Source organism: Otolemur garnettii, unplaced genomic scaffold (genome assembly GCF_000181295.1).
Source record: "Otolemur garnettii isolate 467f Iridium unplaced genomic scaffold, OtoGar3 scaffold00018, whole genome shotgun sequence".
Taxonomy (NCBI): domain Eukaryota; kingdom Metazoa; phylum Chordata; class Mammalia; order Primates; family Galagidae; genus Otolemur; species Otolemur garnettii.
Genome location: NW_003852413.1, coordinates 23668604 through 23677559, shown reverse-complemented (window position 1 = coordinate 23677559; position 8956 = coordinate 23668604). Strand labels below are relative to the sequence as shown.

At 52.1% G+C, this 8956-nt stretch overlaps 1 protein-coding gene across 1 annotated transcript in view; it reads left to right on the top strand.

The window, feature by feature from the left end:
* Positions 1-8956, top strand: part of RARA (retinoic acid receptor alpha) — a 37839-nt gene that overhangs the window by 11392 nt on the left and 17491 nt on the right. The window contains exon 2 of the mRNA XM_012803115.2: positions 1222-1764. Within this exon, the coding sequence (XP_012658569.1) occupies positions 1587-1764 (178 nt within the window). The 5' untranslated portion in view covers positions 1222-1586. The remainder of the gene's footprint in view (positions 1-1221; positions 1765-8956) is intronic.

Sequence of the window (8956 nt, the reverse complement as noted above, 5' to 3'; positions counted from 1 at the left end):
TTGCAGCCGTCATTGTTGTTTGGCGGGTCCGGGCTGGGGATTCAAACCCGCCACCTTAGGTGTACGTGGCTGGCGCCTTAGCCGGTTGAGCCACAGACGCCGAGCCCTCTCTATCTTTTATTATCTCTCCTTTTGATTGTAGCCATCCTAGTGGGTGTGAAGTGATATCTCATTGTGATTGTGACTGGCCATGTTTCTTTTTGTCTATCTCTTTTGTCTTTCATGTGTATATATTCATATATTGATGTATATAAATACATGTATATGTATAGTCTATACCAGAATGGATTTCAAACATCGTCTTGTGGATCTATTTTTTATGTTCTCTTTGCTCTCTTTGCTGCCTGTCTGACTGTATTTTGGAATCTCTGGGTTCATCTCAGTCTCTCTCTACCCATGGTATTATCTATACATATTCTCTGGTACCAGCTCTTCAAACAGAGTATGGAGCTATGCACACACTGGTAAGGGGCATCTGACCTTTCATCTCCTACCCTATTCTTGTGTTTTGCTTCAGAGTATGTGGGTGAACTCTGAGATCAATCTCTTTTATTGTCTGAGGGTAGGAGGCTTCCTGGGTAGTCCTGCCCTCCTATATTGCATACCCCTAGACCATCTATGCTGTTAAGCATTGGAGGTGAGACTTCAGAGTTCCTAGTTTCCATTTCCCTATTTGTGTGTATATAAATAGGCCTCCTCCCAGGGCCTGTGGGACAAACTCATCTGGGGTGCTGGGGCTTGGATTTGGGGGGGAAGTGGTGTAAGAGGGGCCCCTAGCTTAGGAGTCATTTTTCTGAGAAGTGCTCATGCTTTAGGGAAGCGGCTTTTCCTCCGCCTCCCTCTTCCCCCCAAGCACTCAGTTCTCTGCATCTTGACCTCAGGTAACCCCCTTTGGAAAAGGAGAGTGAGCTGCCTGCTTCTGCTGTAGTGATCCCTTGGGGTGGCACTGTGGACCCTTTCCCCTCAGGATTGTGGGTGAGAGGCCCTCCAAGGCTCTGGGTTCTGTCCTTGTCTCCCCAGCCTGGCTGTACTATTCTGCTACCCCCAGCAGTGTCTGGGCCCTGCTCCCAGGTTTTCTCTGCCAGCTAGGCATGGTGCCAGCTGTCTGCTCAGCTGGGTGCCACGGGAAAATCTCCGGCAGCCCAGGTTGGGGAGCTCCATGGGGAATGCCTGGGTGCCTGTTTCTCAGCGCCCACTCACCTGTCTTTCCTCTTTCTGCAGCATCACAGGAGATGGCCCCCTCAGCCGCCTCACCGAGACCCATCTAGGAGTGGCATCCTTTTTGGTGTCCTGAAGGCCAGCTCTGGACCTTCCCAGGAAAGTGCCAGCTCACAGAACTACTTGACCAAAGGATCAGCTCTTGAGACGTCCCCCAATTCACCTGACCCCCAGCTAAGGTGGGGGCTCCGGGAGGCTGAGAATAGCCTGCTCTCCTTGGACAACAGCTCCAGGACAGAAGGGGGGGTGGACTGACCACCCAAACCCCCTCTGGACTCAGGCCCCATGCCCCGAGGAGAGGTGGCCTGAAGCCTACCAGAGCCCCCTGCCAGACTGTCTGCCTGCCCTTCTGACTGTGGCTGCTTGGCATGGCCAGCAACAGCAGTTCCTGCCCAACACCTGGGGGTGGGCACCTTAATGGGTACCCGGTGCCCCCCTACGCCTTCTTCTTCCCTCCTATGCTGGGTGGACTGTCCCCACCAGGCGCTCTGACCACTCTCCAGCACCAGCTTCCGGTTAGTGGATATAGCACACCATCCCCAGCCAGTAAGTCTCTGGGTGTTGGGGGACATTTCGTGGGAGGGACCTGTGGAGGGTGGCAGGCCTTAGGGCTTGGGCTCTGGGCACATCTGTTCTACCAGTGAGTGGCAAGGTCTTCTCCCATTTGAGGAGGCCATGATTCGGGGGCTTGAGGATGAAAGCCCCACAGTTTGTAGGCTGATCGTAGTGGTTGTTTGTTTGATGTTAGGGAGGCAAAGAGAGAGATGAAACCATGCTGTTCTGGCCCACAGTGCTCCTTGCAGCCCTTTTCTGTGCTCTGCTGTTGAGGGCCTTATAAATAGCTCCAAGGACTGGACTTAGAGGTCAAAGGCGGGTAAACAAACCTCTTGACATTTGGTGGAAATGGGAGCTCTACTGAGGGTAAAAGCATCACCCCTCATCCCACCCTACCCCCACTCTGTGCCTCTGAGGGCTTGAAGGAATAGACAGAGGTAGGCCGACTGGAATCCTCTTCTCTCTTCCTGCCAGCTCCATCCTGGCTGTGCTAGGATGTGCTTCCCTTTGTGGGGAGGATGAGAGGGAGGGATCTACAGGCTAGCTTGGTGAACATAGTGAGCATCCCTGGAGGGGGCACTTGGCCTGGACTCCAGCCTTGGACACTTGCATGGTCTTGGCAAAGCTTGTATTTTCTCCTTTGCCTCTGACCTCCACCATGGGGGTCACCCATTGGCTAGGCAGGGGTCTTAGTAGCCTTCCCTGGCTGGCCGAGCCAGGTAGTGGGAGGTGGCGGCAGCTATGGCCAGCTGGCAGAGTCCAGGGCTGGGGCCTGCCAGGCCGCTTACAGTAACTCTGGCCCCCGGGGCCCAGCTGGGCGTCAGGCCAGGGCTGGGGGGAGGAGAGAGCCAGGGCCTGGTCTGGAGCGGGAGGGGGTGGAAGCAGCAGACTGGGCCATGGACAGCTTACTGGCCGGCTGGTCAGCTGTTGACCTGGGAAACATGTCCCATCTCTTCTGGCCAGCAGGGACTGAATACCCTGTCCCAGGGACCCGCTACCCCTTCCATAGCCACTGGCAAGCTGCCTGGCACCACTGCCCTGTGCACTTGGCTGGGCTGGGTCAGTGCCCCCTTCTCAGTGTGGGGGCAGTGCTCTCTCCCCAGAGCCAGGGAGTCTCTTTGTCCCTGGGGCAGGCCCTGGCTGGGTGCCTCACTGCCCACACTGGCTGTCTGCCCACCACCACCACTGCTTCCTGGATCGCCTCCTCTGGTTTTGCCACAGCCCCTTCCCTCTCAGGCCCCACTAGCCACCAAGAGTAAGGACCTTATGTCTGTGCTCCTTTATTCCCTCTCCCATCCACACTCTTTATGCCTTGGGGCCAGAAAGGTGCTGCCTTAGTTTCCCCTGATGCCCTTTCTCAAACCTTAATCTGTTTCTTCCCTCTCTCCCCTCTATCTCATATAGAAGTGTGAGGTTGACAGAATCTGGGGACCCTGATTTTGGTCTGGTCTTCTAGTCTGTGCTAATGATGAGAGGAGGCTGGTATCTGGGGTTCAGGGATACTTGAGAATGGGTGGGTGTATCTGTAGTTTTTGCTGTATTGAAGGGACTGAGATTCACTGGAGCTGGAAGAGTGTTCCCTGTCAGTGCAATTTTTTTTTGTTTGTTTTTTTGAGACTGTCTCTGTTGCTGTGGCTAGAGTTCTGTGGCATCATAGCTCACAGGAACCTCAAACTCTTGAGTTCAAGCAATCCTCTTACCTCAAACTCTTGAGTTCAAGCAATCCTCTTGCCTCAGCCTCCTATGTGGCTGGGACTACAGGTACCCACTCTAATGTCTGACTAGTTTATCTATATTTTAGTAGAGATGGGTTCTCATTCTTGCTTAAGCTGGTCTTGAACTCCAAGCTTAAGCAATCCACCTGCCTTGGCCTCCCAAAGTGCTAGGATTATAGGCATGAGCCACTGTGCATGGCTGTGCCAGTGGGATTTTTTTTTTTTTTTTTTTTTGGCCAGGGCCTCAAGCTTTCCCCCTGGGTAGAGTGCCATGGCTTAACTGCTCACAGCAACCTCCAACTCCTGGGCTCAAGCAAGCCTCCTGCCTCAGCTTCCCAAGTAGCTGGGACCACAGGCGCCTGCCACAACGCCTGGCTATTTTTTGGTTGCAGCCATTATTGTCATTTGGTGGGCCCCGGCTGGATTCGAACCCGCCACCTTAGGTGTATGTGGCTGGCGCCTTAGCCGCTTGAGCCACAGGCGCCGAGCCGCCAGTGGGATTTTTAAGCAGACAGGAGTTGAGAGTCTGCAACCTGGTGCCTATGGACAACTTGTCCCTACCCAGGTGATAGGAATAGAGCTCCCAGAAACTCTGTTCACTGAGAGCCTAGACTCTTCAGAGGGTTGGAGATGGGGCCTGGCCCCATCCTGTGCCTATCATATGCCAGACTCAGTGAATGCTTTGCCCTGCTCTGAATGTTGCAAGGTTCTTCCTCTTTCTTAGAGGTGGGTGGGGAGGGCTTTCCACCCTGGTGACCTTCTCCCCTCAGGGTGGGGTGCCCACATTTCAGGCAAGTGTAGCCTTCTTTGGCTGTCCCCACCCAGGTTAGGCAATGCCCCCTTCCTGCCCCCTCCTTCAGTAAGCCTGTGGGTTTCTCTGCTCCTCCTCCTTCCTAGTAAACAACAACAACTTATCTTTCTATCTGGACCCCCAGTTTCAGAGCTTCTTATTGACCTTCCTCTTCTCTCGGACCAGAGGCATGGCCATGGGCCTTCCTCCTTTTCCTACAAAGGGGGAGGGGGCTGATGACCAGAGCTCCTCCGCACTGGGTAGGAAATCATGATGTGTCTGGCCTCAGAGATGGAGGCAGCTTAGCTTCCTCTGCCTGGGGCTGGAGCCGAGGAGTTAGGCAGTTCATAAGAGAGGTAGAAACCAGTGGCTCTCCATTCCTGCAGGGAGCAAATGATATGCTCTGATCCTCTGCCACCCTTTTTGTAGGAAACCTGACTGATGAGGCTCCCTCCTTCCATTCCCTGCCAAAGGAAAAGTGTTGGGTCTTTCCTATTCCCTCATCCTTCTCCCAGGTAGAAGGAGGTAGCACTTTAGGTGGCACTGTTGTGCCTTTCAGGGACCTAGTGGCCTGTGGGATGACAAATTCTCTCCAGGTCACTGTGGGGAAGGGGATTTATCCTGCTACAGACTCCCAGGGAGCCAGGGTGGGAACCCCAGAGATGGCACAGGGATTCCCCCTTTCCCCAAGCCAGCCTTTGGGGCTTGGTCTCTGAGGACTGGTGTTTACCCTGGAGGTTGGGATTCTGTGTACATTATGGGAAGAGTCAGGCTTGTGTGTGTTTTAAGAGTAAGGGAGGTCAAGGTTGGATGTGTTGGGGAGGGGATTAATGGCTTATGTGCATTGGGTGAGAGGGTTAGTGAGTGTGTTTTGGGAGAATCAAATCTGGAGCTGGGAGGTGTCAGCTTCTTGGCTGCTGAGGCTGGGTGGGGGTATGACATAGGGCACAAGGCAGTTAAAGAACATAGTCTTGGCTCAGCGCCTGTGGCTCAAGTGGCTAAGGTGCCAGCCACATACACCTAAGGTGGCAGGTTCGAATCCAGCCTGGGCCCGCCAAACAACAATGATGGTTGCAACCAAAAAATAGCGGGGCGTCGTGGCAGGCGCCTGTGGTCCCAGCTACTTGGGAGGCGGAGGCAGGAGACTTGCTTGAGCCCAGGAGTTGGAGGTTGCTGTGAGTTGTGATGCCATGGCACTTTACCCAAGGGGACAGCTTGAGGCTCTGTCAAAAAAAAAAAAAAAAGAACATAGTTTTCGGTTTGTGTTGTGCTTGGGAAAGAAGCATCTATTACCACTCTTCTAGGCTGGAGAGGAGAATTAATCTGCCTTTTTTGTTGTTCACCTTGGGAATTCCACCAGCAAAGAGGTCTGAGTGGGGGCTGTGGGATAGGCTTCACAGTTAAAACTTGGAACTTTGTGCCACTTTCTAGGTCCTGACAACCTATCTGAGCATGTTTCATCATCTATAAGACAAGGATATTAAACCAGAATCCACCTTAGAGGGGTGTGAATTAGGCAAGATCATTGACCGATCACTTAGCTCCCTGCCTTACATAAGACCTGGTGTCTTTGGACCTAGGCCTTTTTTAAGTAGGAGCTGGAGAGAATGGGATGCTAACGTCTGTAGAGCTCTCACTGTGTGTCAAGGGCTTTAACCTGTGTTTTACAAATCTTAAACCCTATAATCCTGGGAGAGAGACATCCTCATTTACAGAGAAAACAGTGCTGTGGGTGATTAAAGTACTTCAGAATTGGATCTATAAGATTGCAAAGCTGGGCTGTTATCTACCATCCAGATTGGGAGAGTATTGTGGGGCATGCTCAAGGGTGTAGGGAGCGGATGGGAAGTAGAGGGTTAGTGCCAATGTTGAACCCCCTCCTCCATTGCTGAGGTCCTACCTTGTCTTAAAACCTCTAGCCTTCCCCCAGTAGAGGGCGTAGGGAAGGCGCCTCACCCCAAGCTGTGCCTCCTCCGCTCAGTTTTTGGATCCTCCAGGCTGGAAGGAAAGAGAGATAAGAGGCCTGGGCCAGATCTCCATCCTGTCCTGGATGCTGTGGATACAATCTGTTCACATCCATTCCCACCCCCAAATCTGCCCGCTGCAGCCCATGGTGAGTTTGCAGAACTCAATGGGTGCCCTCCCCCCATCTTCAGACTGACACTGAAGGAACAGAGTGTAAAAGCCACAGTTCTGATTCTTATTTTGTTTCAATTTGTGGGTGGGAGAAGGGAAGTTGGAAGCAATCAATAGGAGCCAGGAATGGGTGCCCCAAAACGGTGGCTCCAGATTTCTAGTCCACATGTTTGCTATGTGTGTCTAGAGATTGGGGAATGGCCCAAGGGTCTGGGTGAGCCCTGCAGGAGACAGAGAGGAGGGGGTGTGCACTTCTCTTCTTTCCTCTGCTGATTCCTTCCCTTTGCAGTCTGTGCATCCTCCCTCTCTCCCCTTTTTCCACTCTTTCCCTGGACAATAGGAGGAACAGCCCAGGGGGAGGGGGTACTCCCTAGCAGTGCCTTTCTTGCAGTCCAAAATGTAGAGTCAGCCAAAAGACTATTACTTGGGGTTTTGAATGAAAATCTCTGGTCCCTCACCTTTTATCTCCCAGCGGAGACAATGCATAAGCCCTCACAGGGCAGGATCCATGCATGGACTGGGGTTGGGGACCCAGGAAAGGAAGCCTATCCTCCTCTGGACAAAATATACATAAATAAATTTCTAGGAGCATAAGAAAAGTGTGCAGAGATGTATCCATCAGCATCTCAATTAGAAACACTCAAATTAGGATAATTAAAGGGAAATTTATCTTAAAAGAGGAGGGCAGGATATAGGGAACCACCAGGAAAAACACATTGACTCTTGGGCAGATCAGGGCCAATGCATTGTGTCCCTCCTCAGGTTGTGTGCCCATGGAGCTGTGTCAGTGCAGGCCGTGACTGCCCTTTGTAGGGGGCAGTGTCTGCAGGAAGAGGAAGTGGTTCCCTTCTCTAAATCATTTTAGGGTGGTGCCTTCCTTCTCCACCTTCTTCATGGAGTCGGACCATAGTCAGTCAGTTGGGTCTCTCAGGGTAGACTGGAGGCCACTCAGTCCTAGATAGGCAAGAAATAAAGGCTCTTCCCTCTCCAGTTTGACTTCTGGGTTGCTGGAAATCTCAGCCAGCCCACAGACCAAGAGCCCCACCATGGGCAGAAGTCTTAAGGACTTTCCTGTGAAGCCTTTAGGAATGGGGTGAAGCTGCACATTGTCTTGGGGAAAGGCCCCCCTGTATTGGGACCCACTGTCTACCTGGCATTTGCCTTATGATTTCCTGTTTGTTATCCCCTCCAAATGGGGTTGGGGACAGTAGGGTACCCTTCTTGGCATAAGTAGGGGCCAGTTCAGCCTACACCTGCTGAGGGCTTACTAAGCACAAGTCCTGAGGAGCCACACTGGAATAAGGATGAGCAGGACAGAGCCTCAAGCCTGTAGACAGCTGCCACTGGAGGTCTCCCAACCACAGCTACTGGTCCGAATTTTCCTTTTTCCCTCTGTTCCCACTGCCCCAGGACACTGGGTTCTGCTCTGCCCTGTCCTGTGACCTTGCTTTTGCTTAAAACAGGCCTCTTCAGCTTTTCTCTAGCTCCAGAAATCCTATGCATCCTTCAAGGAACATCTTTTTTTTTGCAGTTTTTGGCCGAGGCTGGGTCTGAACCTGCCACCTCGGCACATGAGGCAGCACTCTACTCCTCTGAGCCACAGGCGCCGCCCTCAAAGAACATCTTCAATGCCACCTCTGCCCAGAAACCTTCACAGGTGTTCTCCCTTCCTTACCACATTCTCCCTCCCGTCTTAGAATGCCTATGAGTATTCATTAATTAATTCATACATACATACATACATACATACAAACAACACTCATCTCTCTACCAGGGTGTTACTTCTCTGATATTCCTGCCATGAGCTGTAATCATTTGGGAGATCTTTTCCTGACCACAAGGTCTTTGATGGCAGGGACAGACTCTCAGCACCCCTCAGACTCCCTTAGCACCTTGAAGCTGTGAGCAAAGAACATAGAACATAAATGGTGCCTAGGAGCTACATCATTTGAGAGGAAGGATACCAAAAACATGGAAACACTGTGTCCTTCCTCTTCCCCAGTGGTCCTATCCATTGCCAAGACTTGCAAATCTGCCCCAGACCATTCCATCTTATAGCCCTGACTTTATTTTGGAGCCCCACACCTTCTTCTGCAATAGCCCAGTGGATTTCTCTACTTTGCAATCTCAGGAACTTCACCATTGCATAAGCTGCACACCAGAGAGTCCTCTTTGCTCCCTTCTTTCCCATCCCCCTATTGATTCTACCTCTAAAATACCTGGTGAGGCCAGGCATAGCGGCTCACATGTTAAGGGGAAGGACTGCTTGAGCTGAGAAACCTGTTTACAGTGAGCTGTGATTATGCCACTGTACTCCAGCTTGGGTGACACAGCAAGACCCAGTGTTTTTTTTTAAAAAAAAATCTGGTAGGCTGGGTGTGGTGGCTCATGCCTGTAATCCTAGCACTTGGGAGGCTGAGGCGGGTAGAATGCCTGAGCTCATAAGTTCAAAACCAGCCTGAGCCAGAACAAGACTGTCTTTAAAAAATAGCCAGACACTGTGGCGGGCGCCTGTAGCCTCAGCTACTTGGGAGGCTGAGGC